The sequence below is a fragment of the Vicia villosa genome, linkage group LG5 (genome assembly GCF_029867415.1).
Source record: "Vicia villosa cultivar HV-30 ecotype Madison, WI linkage group LG5, Vvil1.0, whole genome shotgun sequence".
Lineage (NCBI taxonomy): Eukaryota > Viridiplantae > Streptophyta > Magnoliopsida > Fabales > Fabaceae > Vicia > Vicia villosa.
The window spans coordinates 19,985,712-20,005,644 of record NC_081184.1 but is presented as its reverse complement, the minus strand read 5'-3'; the positions used below and the strand labels follow the sequence as shown (position 1 = coordinate 20,005,644).

General features: G+C 32.6%; 1 protein-coding gene, 1 long non-coding RNA gene and 1 pseudogene across 5 annotated transcripts; 1 reads left to right on the top strand and 2 right to left on the bottom strand.

The window, feature by feature from the left end:
* Positions 1-2,663: 2,663 nt before the first annotated feature.
* On the bottom strand, positions 2,664-5,633 carry LOC131606370 (uncharacterized). Of its 3 annotated transcripts, XR_009284826.1 has the most exons (7): positions 5,129-5,633; positions 4,875-5,035; positions 4,621-4,781; positions 4,385-4,527; positions 3,766-4,208; positions 3,253-3,671; positions 2,664-3,155 (listed from the first exon to the last, which is right to left on the bottom strand). It is a non-coding gene; the product is annotated as an uncharacterized LOC131606370 (long non-coding RNA). The 3 variants fall into 3 exon arrangements; XR_009284825.1 differs by having other exon boundaries at positions 3,253-4,208; positions 4,373-4,527; XR_009284824.1 differs by having other exon boundaries at positions 2,665-3,155; positions 3,253-4,208.
* Positions 5,634-6,575: 942 nt separating this feature from the next.
* On the bottom strand, positions 6,576-9,803 carry LOC131601443 (uncharacterized). Of its 2 annotated transcripts, none has more exons than XM_058873251.1 (6): positions 9,650-9,803; positions 9,280-9,366; positions 7,844-7,989; positions 7,428-7,622; positions 7,072-7,131; positions 6,576-6,964 (listed from the first exon to the last, which is right to left on the bottom strand). In XM_058873251.1, exons 2-6 carry the CDS (start codon positions 9,359-9,361, stop codon positions 6,800-6,802), a joined length of 648 nt encoding a protein of 215 aa, XP_058729234.1. In that variant the 5' UTR covers positions 9,362-9,366; positions 9,650-9,803; the 3' UTR covers positions 6,576-6,799. The 2 variants fall into 2 exon arrangements, with proteins under 2 accessions (XP_058729234.1, XP_058729235.1); XM_058873252.1 differs by lacking the exon at positions 9,650-9,803 and adding an exon at positions 9,543-9,613.
* Positions 9,804-11,295: 1,492 nt separating this feature from the next.
* LOC131601442 (uncharacterized) lies at positions 11,296-16,192 on the top strand (annotated as a pseudogene).
* The last annotated feature ends 3,741 nt before the right edge of the window (positions 16,193-19,933 follow it).

Genomic DNA, 19,933 nt, shown 5'->3' with positions numbered 1-19,933 from the left:
GTCATCTTCTCCAACGCCTATAAATATGAAGTTCTGATGAGAAGCAAGGTTAACGATTCTGAACAAAACAACTCATATTAACTTGCTGAAACTCTGTTCTACTCAAAGCTCAGAATCTTCATCTTCATCAAAGCTCACTACATTGCTGTTGTAATATATTAGTGAGATTAAGCTTAAACGTTAAGAGAAATATCACAGTTTGTGATTATAGCTTTTAAGAAGCAATTGTAATACTCTTAGAATTGATTACATTAAGTTGTAAGGAACTAGAGTGATCGTGTGGATCAGAATACTCTAGGAAGTCTTAGAGGTTATCTAAGCAGGTTGTAACTAGAGTGATCGTGTGGATCAGTATACTCTAGAAAGTCTTAGAGGGTATCTAAGCAGTTGTTCCTGGAGTGATCAGTGTGTGATCAGAAGACTCTGGAAGACTTAGTTGCTGACTAAGTGGAGAACCATTGTAATCCGTGCGATTAGTGGATTAAATCCTCAGTTGAGGTAAATCATCTCTGCGGGGGTGGACTGGAGTAGTTTAGTTAACAACGAACCAGGATAAAAATAACTGTGCAATTTATTTTTATCTGTCAAGTTTTTAAAGCTACACTTATTCAAACCCCCCCCTTTCTAAGTGTTTTTCTATCCTTCAAGTGGGACTTCTTCACTGTACCTGTTCTTCTTATATATTATATAGCTGATACTATTATTTGTTTTACAAAAATTAAGCCAACCCTAAAAACAGAGAACTAACAGAGGCTATTTTGTTTTATTTCAAAGATCCATGTTTAGTCAAGGTAAATATTTTACTTAACCTTTCATTTTTGAGATATTAGACACAAAAAGCCTAAAAAATACAATAGTATTTTGTTTAAATTCTTTATGTAAATTGTAGTTCTTATAAAATATCATAAACTAATTTTGATTAAAGAATTTCGAAAGTTACAGTAGCTAATATAAAGAATTTTATGTGGTCATATTTTTAACTCTCAAAGATTAGTTATTAAATTGATTGAGTTTTATTGTAATGAGCTTTTATTAGTGTTTCTAACCTCTATTTTTCTTGTTGATCTAAAAAAGAAGTAGGAGTATCTGGTAAATGAGAAGAGTATGGCTTTATGTTATATAAAGTTTTTTTAATTCATTTTTTTTTAGGTAGGGAATTATGGTTTGAGTAGCCTTGTTTTTGTTGTCTAATAAACTACTGATATCAAGAATAACTCTAAATTTATATTAATTTTAGTTTTGTATATTTTATTAAATTTGTTATTTATGTAGGTAAAGATTTAGTTTTCAATTTTATATTAAATTTGTAATATTAAATTTGTTATTTAATATTGTTTTTGGATGATATAGACACATTATCAGTGGCGGAGTCAGGAATTTTATGCAGCCTGGGCAAAAATTTTATACCATTAATTATTCATCTGTTTTAATTTTCACACCCTATTTTTATTAATTTTGCCCCTATTTTGCCCATGATTTTGTTTAAAAATTGACTATTAAATTGGAGGGAGTACATAGAAAATAGGGGTTGAGCCCGGACGCTTGCCCGGGCTAGCTGGGCCTTGGCTCCGCCCCTGCACATTATCCAATTTTATTGAAAATATTCTATATTTATCCATCCTTAGAAGGATGAACTAAAATGGCTTAAAATAGCTCTTTTGAACAAATAATTAGTACTTTTTATTCAAATAATCAAAAGTTTTTCTCATAAAAAAATAAGTAATTTTCCATTTTAAAAATTAAATAAAAAATCATATTTGAGTGGTCTAGTTACTAGTTTTTTTAGTAAGAACTAGTGGGATACCCGTGCATCCGCATGGATACTGGTGTTGTGCGCGCATTTGTTTTTCACAACGAAATAAAAAATATATTTAACTGTAAAAAAATGCCGTGTTTAATTCCAATAAAAATTAGGTGGAAAAGCATTTTATATATATTAAATTACAATTACGTAAAATAAAAAGTATTTGCAATAACATGATCGCAACTTCTTTTCTTTACATGTTATAAAGGTTCAAAATAATCTTTCCTTAACAGATTAAAGGATAGTCTTTTACGGCATCTCTTTTTAAAATGTAATTTTTAAAAGAAAAATATAAATTTGAAAAAAATCCTAAGTTGATGAACACCTTAAAAAATTCTATAGTAAAAAACATTATCAAGCACCTTCAATCATACAAAAATAGTATAAAACATCTTCAATAGTAAATTAATTATAATATTAGGTTCTTAAAAAGACAACTTTATTTATTTTGTTTATTTTATTAGTTCTCTGAGAAGTTACATGAAAGTCTCGTCACACTTTGATACAAAAGATAAATGCAACTCCTTTTTAAAATCCTATAATCTCATAATACCTCTAATTTTATTGCATGAATTTTTTTTATGGAAACACCAATGAGAGGTGACCAATTTATAAAGAATATGAAACAAAATTCCACACACTGAAAATTCTTCTTTATGTTACATAAGAACTTATTTAATTGTAAAATCAAGAGTAGACAACTTCAAATTCTCTAGGACTTATCCTGCAGCTACTGTTTGCACAATGCAACAGAAACATATAATGTTATCTTGGGATTAGACTAAACTATTCTTGAAGGTCGTAATTTTGAGTTGTAGTGCGGGAATATTATTTGAGAGTTTTTTTTTCTGAATTCAGGTGGCATGTCACCAACCTCCTCTTCTTCAACTACATTATTTAAATGTCCACACAAATAACATTATTTTGAACTGTTTGATTATTTCAAGTATTCAAAAACTGCAAAACATTTAACATTACCGTTTGACAGTCTAACATGCAACTTTCAGAAGTTCATATTAAAGAGTAAAGCTTTTGGTTCTTGCATTTATTTTCAGTAACAAATTCTGAAATGTTATTTCCAACAATCCATCTAGCACAGCTCTTCGGACAACTTTCATTACACACACGTGAAATTATGAGGAAATGTCTTCAAATATTAGAGTGAGAAGTTTGGTTAGAACATTTGTATTGAGTGTGACTTTGTGAGAAAACAGGGCCATTGATAGCAAATATTATGGTAGAAGCGGTATTGGTGGATTAAGCTTTATTTCAATTTGCTGTTGCAGGTTGTTGTTGCATACTGAGCTGCTTCTGAAGAAATTGCGAAGAGTGTTGAGAACTTGAAGTATTACTGGAAAAAGGCATGGTTGTTAACTTGTTATCGCAGTTTAAAATTTAACGATTGAATAGGTAAATTATAACATATAATATATTGCGAAGGTTGTTACCAGATATCATCACATGTTTCAGTTACATCTACTGCCTTGCCCTCAAACAATCTTTGTTTTTCCTCCTTAATCTCTTCTGGTGGAACATCCATCTTATCAGATAACTCCACCATATCTACCTGCAAATGAGAAGTCTTCTTCTATCCGGTGTCCCATTTCTATTTGATTAATGGAGCTCCTTCTTCTTCTTATTAAGACGAATCCACCATAACTGCCGCATCACTGCTGCTTTGTTGGATTCCATTTATCTTTGATGTTCCAACTTCTTTGGCTTCCTCTTTAGATACAGCAAGTGAAATATTCTTTCAGCAAATTCATTCAACAAAATTATCATACTTCCATAGAATAATACACCAGCATATATGTCTCCATCGCTCACGGAATCATGGTGTTTTTGAGTCGGTAGCAACCAAAGAAATCTTAAGATGAAAAAAAAAAGGAACCACATTAGCTATAAATTTGTGTGAAGTTTTAACAAAGTGAAAATGTAAACATTGTTCAAATCAAACCTACTTGGAAAAGTTTAAAGATGTGAACCAGTCAGAAAATGTGAAAATATAAACCAAAAAAGAGATAATTATTCCGCAGAAGATGCAACAACAAATGGACATGGTAGAAACGATATCGATATATCTAACACATGAATTAATGTGGTTCTGCATATTTGAGATTCAGTTGTCATGTGAATCATTCTCATTGAAAATGAAACATCAAAAGAGAATCAAAATTAAGACCCTTGTGGGGTTGGGACGACGTAGAGCCCCGAGATTTCCCGTCGTGATTGAAAAGAGTTCGCGAAACCAAGTCTAACCGAAATTTTAGAAGATTTCATTGCAGCAAAAAGTCATATTTAGTGAAATTAATACTTATCTTTTTTTCATGCCGACATCAGTTACACCATCACCTCTTGATAATGCGCGCGGTCCCCCATTTCATTCTTTCACCCACCTTGTTACCTATTAGCAAAAGATTGAGGGATGAAGACGCAAACAAATAATAACATCAACATAGAGCCATGAATGTAGTAGTGACATGAATGTAGTAGTGAAAAATTGTATTTGACAAATTCAATTATTTTCAAATTTTAGCAAGATGATAAAAGCCATATCAAGAGACAAACCTTATCCTCTACCTGCTTATGAAATCTTCATGTTCTAATCCACACAAACAACTTAAATGATATGCACCATTGACAGTAACTCTATGTTGGAGTGACTTTATTGACACAATCCTTTAGATCCTATGGAAAAGAAAACTCTTTGCGAAACTGCAAAACTAAACATAAGCTTCCCCAGCTTCAGCAACACAAAACAATAAATGTTGAGAACATAACAAAAACATGAAAGAAAGTAACCGGTAAAAACATACCTGATACATATTCCGCCTTCGAATGCGCAAATCCATAAGCTTTGTGAACACTCAAAAGAAAGAATAGCTTACATGATGGTTGAGTAACCAACTGTGTATTTCCTTCAACCAAACATCTTTTAGATCCTATGGAAAAGAAAACTCTTTGCGAAACTGCAAAACTAAACATAAGCTTCCCCAGCTTCAGCAACACAAAACAATAAATGTTGAAAACATAAGAAAAACATAAAAGAAAGTAACCGGTAAAAACATACCTGATACATATTCCGCCTTCGAATGCGCAAATCGATAAGCTTTGTGAACACTCAAAAGAAAGAATAGCTTACATGATGGTTGAGTAACCAACTGTGTATTTCCTTCAACCAAACATCCTTTAGATCCTATGGAAAAGAAAACTCTTTGCGAAACTGCAAAACTAAACATAAGCTTCCCCAGCTTCAGCAACACAAAACAATAAATGTTGAGAACATAAGAAAAACATAAAAGAAAGTAACCGGTAAAAACATACTTGATACATATTCCGCCTTCGAATGCGCAAATCCATAAGCTTTGTGAACACTCAAAAGAAAGAATAGCTTACATGATGGTTGAGTAACCAACTGTGTATTTCCTTCAACCAAACCCGTAAATCTTGATCATAACCCTAACAAACCTTTCATTTTCGTCATCAGTACAAACCCTAACTCCACCTAGCTTTATCTAAACCATTATGAAGATGAAGATAAAGATATTGTGGATGAAGATGAATAAAAAGAGAAGTAGGGATTGATTTTCAGATTTGGAAAGAATGAAGATGGAAGAGAAAGAGAAAGAGTTAGACTGGGAAAAGGTGAAGAATGAAGAGTGACGGCAGAGGAAGAGGGAGAAAAACGAAAGATTGCATATGGGATTGTGATTGGAAAGCAACATTGGGAGTAAGGAAAATCTGTAAATGGGTACAGATTCTATTTGGAGGAGGACATTGCCTCACCCGGTTCAGTTAGATTAGAAATAAAAGGACAAATAGTACATAACTTGACCAATAGAGAGAGCAACAGAATAAACTAATAGTTAGATTCAAGTCAAAGTCAGAATTTAGTCACCAAAAGTATTATTTGGACACATTTTAACCCTAAAATTAATAGGTGGAATTTTTTAAACAAATGGCATATTAGTATTAACAAGGTACTTGTGTTTTCTTATTTTATAGATTTAAAAAGTAGAAATAAACCGAAATAAACCGGTATCACTATTTGGGCTGAATTTCGTATGAGCCCAATTTGCAAATTAAATCCGAAATAAACCGGCATAGTTACTCGAATCCGTTTCAATCCGAACCTGAAAAACCGATAGATAGTTTGGTCGGAATTGAGCCTATAACTATCACCCGAAGGTTGGGCCAAACCTATGTCCATCCTTAATAAGAGTATAAGACTAATTATATGTGTACGAAGTAAAATTTTCAGCAAAGAAACTTCAAAGAATATTTAATATCTACGAGAATTTTGGACAACTTATAAAATTAAGTGCCAATCACTATCACTCAGAATAAAGTTTAGCGGAAATTTTACCAATTAAAAGAAAGTTATACAATTGAAAAAACCTATGGAAGCTAAAGTCCCCTAGAAATATTACCCTGTGTCTTACAATAAGCTGAAACTAGTGACTACGTTTCTTTTTATCTACAGACAAAATCGTAATAACTACTAAAAACTCCCATACACACACAATGGTATAATAGAATTCAAATCGTAATAACTACTAAAAACTCACATACACACAAATGGTATAATAGACTTCAACCTCTAGTAATAGAGTTCTACCGAACAATATCGACTTTCTGCCGGTTGAGTTAAAATTTGCCAACTACTACCTACATCTTTAAAAGTTGTATCTGTCTGTACTACTCAATCCTGGACATAATGCTGGACAAATAATATGGCACATTAATGACATTGCAAGAAGAATGAAGAAAATAAAAAGAAGATCAACAGTTTCTATAAATTCATAATTTCATACAGAAACACTCTCACTACTTACACAATGGAAGAAATTCATATAACATAAAGTTTGCATCCCATAATTACAACCTTTAACAAATAATCAGTTATTCCTTTTCAGCAAAAGAACACATTTAGGTACAAGCACATTGATCTTCAATGTAAATATATAATTTCTTTTATAATGTAGTTTCAGATGATCAAGAGTCAGAAAGCAATGGTGTTTCTTCCATGGTTGTAGCTTCCTGACTAACAATAGTGGAAGCAGGGCAGGCATGTAATGCAGTGCATATATCTGTTGTCTTCAGGAACTTCTCTGCATTCGCCAGAATCAAAGGTCCATACTCGAAAACCGCCCTCTTGCACTGTAAAAAATTTCGAAGATTAAGCAAAATCATAGATAAAGCGGAAGTAATGTGTTGCGGAACAATTGCGAGTTGTTCAAATTGGAATTTCTCATATGTTTTTTTACCTCCTTCTTGTACTTCTCCACAGAATCGCATGCCTTCAGTAGTTTCTCTAGTATCTCGAGCTGTCATTTTACAATAAAGTCTTAGTTGTGTACACAACAAAATGTGAAGGGAAAAAAAAACTAGTTTTCATTATCTGGACGAATTTATAAAAATAAGATCGAAAAATTTATGAAAAACGTCATAAGCTAAGTGTCACAAAACTTATGGCAGTAGATAAGCTCAAATAAGCTCATATTTTTTATTTGTAAGTAATGTGTCTTAGAATTCATAATAAGACTTGACACACGATTCGGAAAAGAGCTCTTTTGATTCGCGATGTCAAGGAGGGATAAAGTAAGTCGGTCAAATCACGAACCTTAGTGTCAGGATCATTCAACTCAACCAATAAGGCTTCAATAGCTTCTTTGCAAAGGCCACAGCTATTTCTTTGAACTTTCCAAAAAACCTTCGCAGACTCACAAAGGTTGAACTTCTCGCAGAGTTCACCAGGCTTTATTTGAGCTATTTCTGAGAAGAAAAGTGGAGCGTAATAATCCACCAATTTACCGCACTGTAAATTGTGTAATACAGAACAAACAGAGATGAGTTAAAACACGGCTAGATAAGCTCTTATTCCTTCACATATGTACCCGAAAAGTTCCTTAAAAGTGCTAATAATTGTTCCACCAGTAAAATGTTAAACAGAAAATGTTAAGCTACAAACTCAATTTTTACAACTCAGAAGAATAACTACAAATCTAAATAAAACAGAATTCTGAAAAGGAGACAAACCTGCTGGTTTAAAGACCGGAGTTGAAGGCATGTATTGCGAAGTGAATCAATGATTTCTACCTGAGTGTTGTTATCCTTTAGATAATCAAGTACCTGAGTTGAATATTCTTCACAAGCTGAACACAAGTCTGGTTTTCTGTGTAATTCTGCATACGAAAATATACCAACAAGATTAAATAGTGATGTTACATTACATTAGTGTTTCGAAATTATTATTGTGCTTAGAATAAATTTTTCTTTAAAATTTTACACAAGATATTTAGTCTAGGAGTGTTTTTACATTAAGTGCTTAAATTTGAAACTTTCTTTTGTGGCAAATAAGCTACACTGAATAAAAACCGGCAACATAAGAACACATGTCGATGACTACTGCCAGTTTCTATTCAAAAACATTTTCAGGATGCTTCATATGAAGAGGTTTATATATTTTTTTCCTCATCCTATTCTTTCAGGCTTTAGCTACCTCTCTCATTTGGTTAGTACCTTACTAATCAAAAGAACATATCTGAATACTACAAACTTTAAACTTTTCCAATCACATATCATATCGATCTGAGCTTAACTTTGGCAAAATCATATACTGGTTCTGAGGATGAATCTCTACGAAACAGTAAAAGATTGTTGCCTTGTAAGTTGTAACTTGGAAGTAACAGGTTCAACCTCAAATCCTAGACACAAACTCTCCGGCCCCCAACCTCACTTAGTAAGAGGGACTTTTGTGTGGTTGATTGCCCGATATACTATCCTTAGTGCAACAGTAGGGGTGTTGCTGCCATTGCGGTCATTACATAATAAGTAAATTGAGTTTTGAGGGTTTTGAAATTTTTTGAATTTTTTTTTTTGGTCAAGTAGCCTAGTGGCTGAGAATTCATCCTTCAAAGATGAAGGAGTGGGATGTCGCGGGTTCCAACCGGCGCCCTGCTTCTGATGTCCCTACACAGCCACCAACTGAACTAGCTTAACGGGGCAAAAATTTTTATTTTTAATGAAAATACTTGAAGAAACATGAGCGAAGTTGTCTAATGCAGTTCCTAATAGGATCGTAGGATCAGACGCATGATTTTAAATCACACTGCAATAGCGGTCCAATACGGTTGCAGAGACTATCACATTAGCAATATTGCGACCGTAATTGCGGTTGCGAACTACAATTTAAAACCATGGTTAGAGGTTCAAATCCTAGAAACAACCTCCCTCTTTGGTTCCCCGACCTCACTTCTTAGCAGCCTCGTGTGTTACGCTACCCTCTATACTAACTAGTTCTAAGTTCTCTCAATTTTTTCCATGTCTTCTTCCATTGTGATGTCTACATGCTAAAATTAACCAAACAATCCTTAAATTTTTAACTTCAAAGATTAACAAATAAAAGTAAAAGTGAATACTATAAGAAAAAGAAAAATAAAGAACAAGAGATTAAATTCTGCCAATATAGTTACCAAGGTTTACTAATTCTCTTGCATCACAAACCCAAGCAGCACCCAACACAATCAGAAACAAAAACCCCATTTTGCCCTCCATAGTCTCTGTAACAAACAATCAAACAACACAGTGTCAATTAACAACACCTTTAGAAAAAAAAATAAAAATTTATGATCAAAACATATGAAAATTGAACTGAAATAAACACATAATAACATAATCAACAAAATATTATCTATTATAATCAAAATATACAAAATTCATGAATGAGTTGAATTACATGATCAAAACAATAAAAGTGGGATGAGGAAAATTATGATGGAAGAAAAAAGATAAGAATATTATTAGTAGAAGAATTAATTGACACAAGAAGAAAAAGATGAATACCTTTTGGGAAGGAGTTTTAGGGCAATATGATGGAGACCTGCGTTTGCGTTTGGTGCCAACTAACGAAAAGGTGGAGAAGAAGAGAACGCAAAGCGTGGCAGAATGGTAAATACACAATTTATATAGTCGTGGCAACTTCATCAATAAACCGACATCCTATTATTCATCCATAAATTGAAAAACAGAAAAAAAAAATATTTATTTAAAAATTTTAATAAATCTCTTTAGATGAATACAATCAAAATAATTTATTTAGAAAATCAATTTAATAAAAAAATAGAAAAAAATTAAAAATTTATTTTAGAAATATGTTAAATTATAATAATTTTAGGTCTGTTTTTTTAGTAGGTTGTTCGGTTAGGTGGAGTATTTATCTCTTTAATTAGTTAAGATTAGGATGAGAATAATTTAGGTCACCTAAGAGGGACATACGATCTAACCTACACAAATTTAAATAAAATTAGATTTTCTTGAATTGATAATGTTTAGTTTGTTTTATGTTTATTTAATCTAAAATGACTACGGCACAAGCTATAAGAAAATCTTTTAAATTTATCAAACTGATTTATTTAAATAAACATGAATAATTTTATTATTATTATTATTATAAATATAAGTTAAAATATTTTTATGAATAATGTTATAAGTTGTTTTCTTAAACAAATAGTATCACAAAACTTATGTTAATAGGTAAACTCGAATAAGTAAATGAAAATAAGTATTTAGGCTTTTGTTTGAGAGTTTCGAGGGGAGGGTAAGTGAGGATTTTGAAAAATATATTTTTTTTCAAAAATTTAAAAAAATTTTAAATATTTTTTGAAAAAATATTTTGTTTAGAATGGTAAAATAATGTTTATGATTAATGTATTTTTAATTTTTGAAATACTTTAACAACAAAAGCTATATTTGAACAAATTATTTAAACTCTTCTTCAATATAAATTTTGAGTTCACCAAATTAAGGAATTTTTGGTATTATGAATAACAGCAAACCCTCCAAAGCTCTCCCAATTAAAATTCTTCAATTCTTTCCAATCAATCTTTTTTTTTCAATGCTCTTTTAATTTGTTAGTCTATGGCACATTAGTTCAATTGCCTATTTATAAATATTCAATTGAAATAAGTTTTTTTTAAGTAAACTAGTAGGTCAATGCCTAAATTGTTAGTCTATGACACATTAGTTCAATTGCATATTTATAAATATTCAACTGAAATAGGTTTTTTTAAGTAAACTAGTAGGTCAATGTTTAAAAATAACATTATGACAGGCTACAAGTCAGGCATGAACTTTAAAGTTTCTAGCAGGTTTAACGAAGCCTAACTCGATCGAATATATTCTCATCCATATATATATATATATATATATATATATATATATATATATATATATATATATATATATATATATATATATATATATAAAAGCTAATGTACTTCTCTTGTATCAATATTGAAATATTATCCATTTAATAAGAATAATTCTTTTTGATATCATTCACCATAATTTGTGATAAAGGCTATCACAATTTAGCATATCTTCCTTCTTGATAATGTTGCATTGCTAGTGAAAGAAAGGATTCCATCCTTATCTTTTTTATTTATGTTGCAACTTAAGTTGTTCTCCTGCAGGTCTCTATCTTTAATCTGATTGGTCCCACAGATTTCTTCTCTATCTTTCTCTTTTTTTAATAACTATCACTATCCATTTTCTTGATTCATTTTCTATTTTTCTTTCTCCATCTTCTGTTAATTCTCTCCCCATTCTCTACTTCAAATAATTATGACAAACTTGTAGCTTATGTTTTGAAACCAGCTTGCAAAGGCCAGTCTCATGGCACTGCTTCTAAGCCCTTCTCTGCTAGTCGTGGTCGTGGAATAAAAATTTGTTCCTACTATCACAAGCTTCGGCATACCATCGAAGTATACTTTAAGAAACACGGTTTGCCTCCTCATTTGCTAAATTTGAATCTTGCTCAAACTACAAAAATTAGCGATAATTTTGATGTCCTCCTTTAAGAGACTGGTGAAGATCTTCATAGCCCAAATGTTCCTGCAAGTTTTACTGTTGAAAAAAAGACAATCTTAGCTCTCATCAATTAAGTTCCTTCTCAATCTTACACTCCTTACATGAGCACCACAGTGATTGAACCTTAAGGTATCACTGAACATTGTTTTTCTTTCAATTTTATTAGCACAAAATGGATCTTAGACACTGGAGCCACATATCATGCGTGTCACTCCATTCATTTTTTACTCATACATGAGATTCACCCTATTAATTTAAGGTTTCCCAATGGAGCCTCCACCACTACCTATCACTCTCTTTATTTACCTCAATAATGTTTTAGATATACCCACATTTCATACCAACCTCATCTACATACCTAAACTTACAGTTTCTCTTAATTGCACAATCCATCTTAATTATTTTCACTGTCTTGTACAGGAGAACCATACCCTGCAGACGATTGGTACAACTAATCTGCAACATGTCCTTTACCTGCTCAATATTCTTAGATACCTCGTTCCTCATCCTATTAGACATGGGAATATCATTTATAATCACCATGCTCATCCTTGTAATAATATCATTAGTGATATTAATCCTTGGCATAGTCCCTTGGGACATCCCTCCCATGAGACTCTTATTCATATCAATAAATTTTCAAATAATTTCCTTATTTGAAACTTATATTTGTTTGTGACACGCGTTTTTTTTCTAAACAAAATAGATTGCCTTTCAAACATAATATAACCATTGTTGTTGCTTGTTTTGATATTGCCCACATGAATATATGGGGACCTATTTCCATTCCATCCATGCTTGGACACAAATATTTTCTGACTATTGTTGATGACCACATTAGGTTTTATTGAATTTTCTCAATGAAACATAAACTTGGAACTTCTCATTTGATATGATATTTTATTCAATATGTGAAAACTCAATTTATAGGGTTGTCATACCAATTCGTTTTGATAGCGGTCTTGAATTTCTTATGAATTTTTTTTATTAAATCCATGGAATTCATCATCAGACGTCTCACTACTAAAAATATGACATTTGCTTAAAGGAATTTACATCAGGTATCAAAATATATGATGTGAAAAATACTTGTTAAAAGATTTTACATCAGCTATTTATTTGCAATGATATGAAAAATATATGAAAAAATGAAAAATGTATAACGCAGTGGCAGTATTGTAAATAAAATGAAGAAAAAAAAGACGGTGGCAGAATTGTAAATAAATGAAAATTTTGTTATGCGGGATTTTACATTAGGCCTAGGCCATACCCGATGTAATAAATGATACGCATAGTGGGCCTTCACATCGGTCTAGACAATAACCGATGGGAAATGTAAAATTAGTTGGCCTTTATATCAGGCAATTAAAGAACCGATGGAAAATGTTACTCCCCAATTTTCCCTAAAACTCATTTCCTTCTATATGCAGACACAAAATTCGTCTATGTTATCTTCCGAAACCCTATTCCGCCGTCACAACTCTGTTCGCTGTCACGACCTCCTCCGCCTTCCTCCGTTTGCCTTCCCCTCTTCGCGCCAACCTCATCCGCCTTCCTAGCCGTCACCACCGCCTTCTTCTACAGGTTCTTATTAGGGTATGTCTCATTCTTCATTCAACTCAAACACAACGTTGTATTGTGTTGTGTTGTCAGAAACGAGAAAAACCAACGTCAAGCGAGACCGAGAGTTGCTTCTTCCTCCTCTTCATCATTCTTCTTATGCCATGGTAAGATTTCCTTCACCTGATTCTTCAACTCTCATTTTTTCAATCAAATTAGGTCTCATTCATGCTAATCGAGTATTTTTTTTCTCAGGATAATGATAATCGAGACACAATTATTCTAATCCAAACATCTCAAAACAGAGCAACAAGAACTTTCATGGATTATAATACAATATCTCTAGCTATGGACGGTAATATTCAATTTCTACGGCTGTTTTGTTTTACTCACTTTTGAATTCATTATTTATTTGCGGATTTAGCTTTAGCTTGTTTTTTATGTGCAATTTCATTGATAATCAATGTTAGTGTAAACTGGATGAGTTTTTCTCTTTTGGATGAGTTTTTATTCTTCTTGTAGCTTGATTTCAATCCCTAGTTGAACGAGTTAGGGATCTAGAAAGAAGTCCTGATTTTACAACCAACTTTTAACAGAAATACACCCATTTCTTGTTCTTGCATTTGTGCTCTTATCTTCCTTAATATTTATCATTATTTCTTATTCTCTAGAAGATTCAGGATGTTGAGTCAATATTGAGATCTTATTCTTCTTGTAGCTTGATTTAAATCCCGAGGAAATTGTAATCTTCTATTTTTATCAAAGTTCTTGACAATTTTGCAATTTGTCAATTATTTTAAGTACTTGTGTCATTTTGTGACTTGCTATTCTTACGTTGCGTGACTTGCTACCATGCTGACTATCCCTTGTATGCTGCATAGGTTGATGGCTACCTTCACAATGAGGAGGAAAAGCTTCCTACCCCTTGTATTGATCTAAGTTATCTTTCCTTGAGCATAAACTTTGATAATTTGGAGGAAATTTTGGCGGCTCTTTGCTTACTCGGAAGTTCACCTAATCTTCAAAAATTAGAAATACAAGTGAGTACTCATTCAGTTTAGTTTGCCTTTGCTTTGATTTGTTTTGTTTGCTGATTTGTGGTTGCACATGCACACCATGTTTTTGTTTTTATTTAGTTATGTGATTATTAAACTTTAGATATCACAAACTGTACGTTTGCTTTGAGTATTTGTCTAATATTTAGATTTTAAAGTTACTTTCTAAGACTTGCATATTTGAGTTGCGATATTGCTAACATAAGTTATGAATCAGTTGAATTTTAACTAGAATGATTTGTATCTCACTTGCACACTATCATTCCCCTTTAATACATGGATTTGAAACAATTACATGTAGGCATAGTTTGAGGCCGAAGCTCTACCTTTGGCATTTGAAACCTATTGCTGGAAAGACACCTTTTCAAGGCCAGCCACTCCCTTCCAAGTGCGACATGTGACATTAAATAACATCTCTGGTTACAAATATGAATTAGATTTTATCCGATTTCTACTTCTCTATTCGCCCGTGCTAGAAAAGATGAGTGTGAAACCTCTACCAACATTAAGGCTGGAGTTGATGACAGAACTAATTTGGTTCAAGAGAGCATCGGGAGAAGCTGAAGTTATTTACGTTATCGAAGACTTTTCATAATGATTTTTAATTTCATATCACCTTTGAGGTTAGTACTATATGACTGAAGTTAAACTTTTTATCACTGCCTTTCAAATCACCTTTTTTTAATAAGCAAAAAATATTGAAGGTACTGAATGACTTTACCACATTAGCTTTCCATGTTTGAGGGATTGAGTGGCATAATTATAATTATTTGATAAATTGTTGTTCAAGTATGAAGTTAGTTATTTATTTATTTTAAATTAGTGTAATGCGTAGTGTATATGCTTCAAAATCTTGGAATGGATGCTGCTAAAGTTCTTGAGTTGTGCTCTTCATTATACAAGACTTATGGGACAACAATGGCCGGTCTTATGGTACAATTTTGTTTTATCAACATTTCAATCAATTTTAGGCTACGAAAAACACTTTTTTTAAGCAAATGGGATGCTTAATGAATTTGTCATTTTTTTTCTTCTTGCTAGGCAATTGGCTATGACTTTAACTATGATTACTTTCATAGGTAATTTTTCATTCAATTTGTCTACCCTTTATTATACATATTGGTATTTGTCTTATTCATTTAAAACCAAGAGATTGTCATATGACATACTATTTTGTGTTCAAAAGTTCTGTTCATGGGAGATTTCCGTAAAATCTATTGAAACCGGACCTCGTTCTCAAGGGGATTTTGCAAAGCTCGCCTTTTAGGAAAGTGGTAAGTTTCTTTGATAATTTCTTGATAATGAAGGTTTGGAGCAACTCTCTATTTTGTAGTATGCTTGTGTGTGATATGTGTTATTTTTTTTTTGCAGGGTTTTACTAATGTTGACGTGGGAAATGAGATAAGAGTGCTTAACAGACTTGGGTTAGAGGATTGTTTTTAAAGAACTATAAGCTTTGATACTCTGAATCCTTTTGATGGCATCAGCCCTCCTAATTACAAAAATGGCGATGAATTTTTTTATTTCTGTGAGTACACACGCCGGCCTGATTCCGATATGGTGCTTCCAAAGACACCGATTATCTGCAAATCATTTGAAGATGCATATCGTGATTCTGATATGGTGCTTCCAAAGACACCGATTATCTGCAAATCGTTTGAAGATGCATATGAAAAGAAGATGCATATGAAAAGGCTTTCGAGTTGGTTAACATTGACCCTCAAGAACACTAAGAGAAATGTTGGTATTTCAAGCGTGAGAAAGGACTTATAAATGGTTGGATATTTTTGTATGTTTTCATTTATTTTGTTGTTGTAGTCCACCGTGTGAAATTCCTTATAATTTTGTATACTTGTGTATCCTAGATTAATACTTTTGTTAATCAATTTTTTATATTGAAGAATATATATGTGCATCCTAGATATTTGGTGCAATGAAAGTATATCCTTCGCAAATTAGAAAAATATGAAAATAGTGACCTAAATGTGGTATGTGTGCTGTGGGAAAAATGTGCAAAATAGAGACTTAACTTAGGTAGTAAAAAATAATTACAGGTTAAAATAGGAAAAATAGCTATTATAAACTTAAAAGTTAAAAACATATTACCTCGGGCAAAATGGAAAACCGGTGTATAAACTTATCTATTACATCGGGCAAAATGGAAAACCGATGTAAAAACTATCTATTACATCGGGCGGACAAGACAACCGATGTAAAATATGGCGTATAATTTTTTTATAAAAAAATTGCATTATTTTTCACATCAGACATCTGAATTCAACCGATGTGGTATGTTAATTTTTCACATCGGCCCTCGACCCGATGTAAAATGTCTCTGACTTATTACATCGCCTGGCTTTACATCGGGTCTAGGCCCGATGTAAAAAGTACTTTTCGCCCGATGTAAAAAGTACTTTCTGCACTAGTGTCTTGTCATGACACACCTCAAAAAAATGGGGTTGTAGAACGAAAGCATCAACACCTTATGAGTGTTACCCGCGCTCTTCATTTTCAATCTCATCTCCCAATTATTTTTGGAATTATGCTTTATCTCATGCCATTTATCTTATCAATATTATTCCTTCAAAAATTTTACATCAAAAGTTTCCTTTTCAATTTCTTTACAATGATAATCCCAATTACTCTAATCTCAAATTTCTAGACCCTAGATCTCAAAAGTGCATTTATCTTATAAATAAATAGGATGTGAAGGGCCATATTCATTACAATCTTACCACTAGACATATTTTTATTTCTAGGGACACCACTTTCATAGAATATATCATTCCTTATTCACCCTAACCACCCATCCATACTCACACACTGAGCCCTATACCTTACAACACCACAAATAACTTCATTTTTTATTACCATCCTAACAACCACACACCTTTCACACCTAGTATACCTCATCTTAATCAATCCACCTCTTCTCGCAATAATATACCTTCCCACCAAATTTACCACACTCATACCTCTAATAATCCCCCATCATGCTTCCCACTCCCTTACCCCTTAGAAAGTCCACTCACATTTCCAAACCTCCTACCTATCTTAATGACAATCATTGTGATCTTTTTCAAGGAAACAATTATGATCTTGCTTTCATCTTAAGTAATCATCCTTATCCTTTATCTAATTTTATTTCCTACAACAATTTATCTCCCGATCATCAGTTTTTTAATTTATCTATTTCTTCCATCTCTGAACCCACATCTTTCTCTACTACTATTTTGGATCCTAACTGGAAGCATGCTATATATTGAATTAAAATCCCTTATTGATAACAAAACTTCGGACTTGACATCCATCCTCTTAATAAAAAAAGATATAGGTTGCACATAGATCTTTAAATTAAAATACCTTCCTAATGGAACCATAGACCGATACAAGGCACACCTCATTGCCAAAGGGTAAACCCAAACCGAAGGATTGGACTATCATAAAACTTTTAGTCCGGTCATTAAAATAACAACCATTAGGCTTCTTCTTTCTCTCGCTTCTTCCAAAGGCTGATAGTTACATCAACTTGATATTAATACCAATTTTATTCATGGATACTAAGATTAATATGTCTACATGACATTCCCTCCTGGAATTTTACCAAAGCATCCTAATCTTGTTTGTAACTTAAACAAATCCATATATGACCTTAAGCAGACCAACATGAAATGTAATACTAAGTTAACTTCCGTTATCATTGATATATGTTTCACCCAATCGAAATCTGACTACTCGTTATTTATTAAATAGCATAATATCTCTTTCACTGCTATTTTGGTGTATGTTGATGATGTGATTGTTGTAAGTACAGACTTTGAGGAAATTACGTAGGTCAAAATATTTTGAACTCAAAATTCAAATTAAATAATTGGGAATCCTTAAATTCTTTATATGATTTGAAATAACAAGGTCTACTAAAGGAATTTCTCCATGCCAACATGAATACTACCTAGATCTTTTGCAAGATACTTGTCTTTTGGCTTGCAAACCAGCCTCCACCCCCCATGGATCCAACCTAAAATTTAAAATATGTACATGAAAATCTCATATCTAATTCCATTCAATTAAAGAGATTAATAGGTTAATTATTATACCTTACACATTCAAGGTCTGACATATGTTTTTCTGTTTGTAGGTTAAGTCAATTTCTTGCCAAACTAACCATTACACATCCACAAACAGCTCTCAAGATAGTTTGGTATTTGAAGAATTCAACCGCAAATGGCTTATTCTTCCCTACAGCTTATGATCTCAAGCTTAGTTCATTCTCTTAATCGAATTGGAGTTCATGTCAATAAACTAGAAGGTCCACAACACGCTTCTGCTTCTACTTGGGAAACTCCATCATAAGTTGAAAAAGTAAAACAAAACAAGTTGTTTCTGTGTCATTTTTAGAAAAGGAATATTGAGCACTTGCAAACATTTGTTGTGAAGCTAAATGGCTCCTTTATTTACTTCAATGTTTTCATCTTCCTCATCCCACACCCATCACAATTTTTTGCGACAACCAAAACACCATATATATATATAGCAAACAACCTTGTTTTTCACAAAGAACCAAACATATTGAGATGGATTGCCATCTTATTTGAGACAAATTCATCAAAAATATCATACATATTTAACCTGTCACTAAAGGTATTTCCGCTTTCATAGAAACATTTAGTGAGTCATATCCTTTAGGATCATAGTTCTAAAATATCGGGTCGAAAATCCAAGGTATGCAACTGATCTTAAGAGAAATTTGATTTCTCTTGGTGAATTTGACAAGAAAGAATATATTTTAAAAGGAGATCAAGGTATCTTGAGAGTCATAAAAGGGTCGAAGGAAGTCTTGATAGGCGTCAAGAGACAAGGCTTATATACCCTTGAGGCTGAGGTTGCTAGTGGTTCAACAGATTTTGCATCCACAAAGCCTATTTTGACTAATGAGATTGAGCTATGTCAATAAAAGGGATCTAGTAAAAATGGGGAAACAAAATCTTCTTGGTGGTAACAAGATCGAAAAGTTGGAGTTCAGTGAACCTTGGGTATATGGAAAATCTTACAGAGTTAAGTTCAACAAAGGCAAAAAAACACATAGAACCCTTGATTACATTCATGCTGATCTTTAGGGGCCTAAAAGAAGTCCTTAAAACTCGGTGCAAGATAATTCCTATCCATAGTTGATGATTATTCACGAAAGTTATGGGTATTCACTTCAAAAATTAAGGATGAAACTATTGAAAATTTCAAAAGTCGGAAGACTCTGGTCGAGAATCAGACTGACAGGAAGGTCAAGAAGTTGAGGACCGATAATAACCTTGAGTTCTGCAATGAAGATTTTGAAAGTCATTATGCTATGAGTGGTATTTCTAGACACAAGACTGCAACATGTACTCCTAAGTAAAATTGCCTAGTTGAGAGGTTCAATCGTAGAATCCTGGAAAGGGTTAGATGCATGTTGGTCAGTGTTGGATTAAAGAAGGTTTATTGGGATGGGGCTTTCATAACATCAACATACTTGATAAATATGTGTCCCTCGATTGCCATGGGGATGAAGACACCTGAAGAAGTTTTTCAGGTCATCCACCATATCTCAAAAAAATTTAGAGTATTTGATTGTGTAGCCTATGCTCACATCAGGCAAGACAAGATGGAA

What these genes read in the sequence shown, in the direction of transcription:
- LOC131601443 (XM_058873251.1), bottom strand. Translation starts at nt 9,361, where the DNA reads ATGGAGGGCAAAATGGGGTTTTTGTTTCTGATTGTGTTGGGTGCTGCT. An exon ending in TGAATGATCCTGACACTAAG is followed by an intron (nt 7,132 to 7,427) that starts GTTCGTGATTTG and finishes GTAAAATGACAG; the next exon opens with CTCGAGATACTAGAGAAACT. An exon ending in TGGAGAAGTACAAGAAGGAG is followed by an intron (nt 6,965 to 7,071) that starts GTAAAAAAACAT and finishes AATTTTTTACAG; the next exon opens with TGCAAGAGGGCGGTTTTCGA.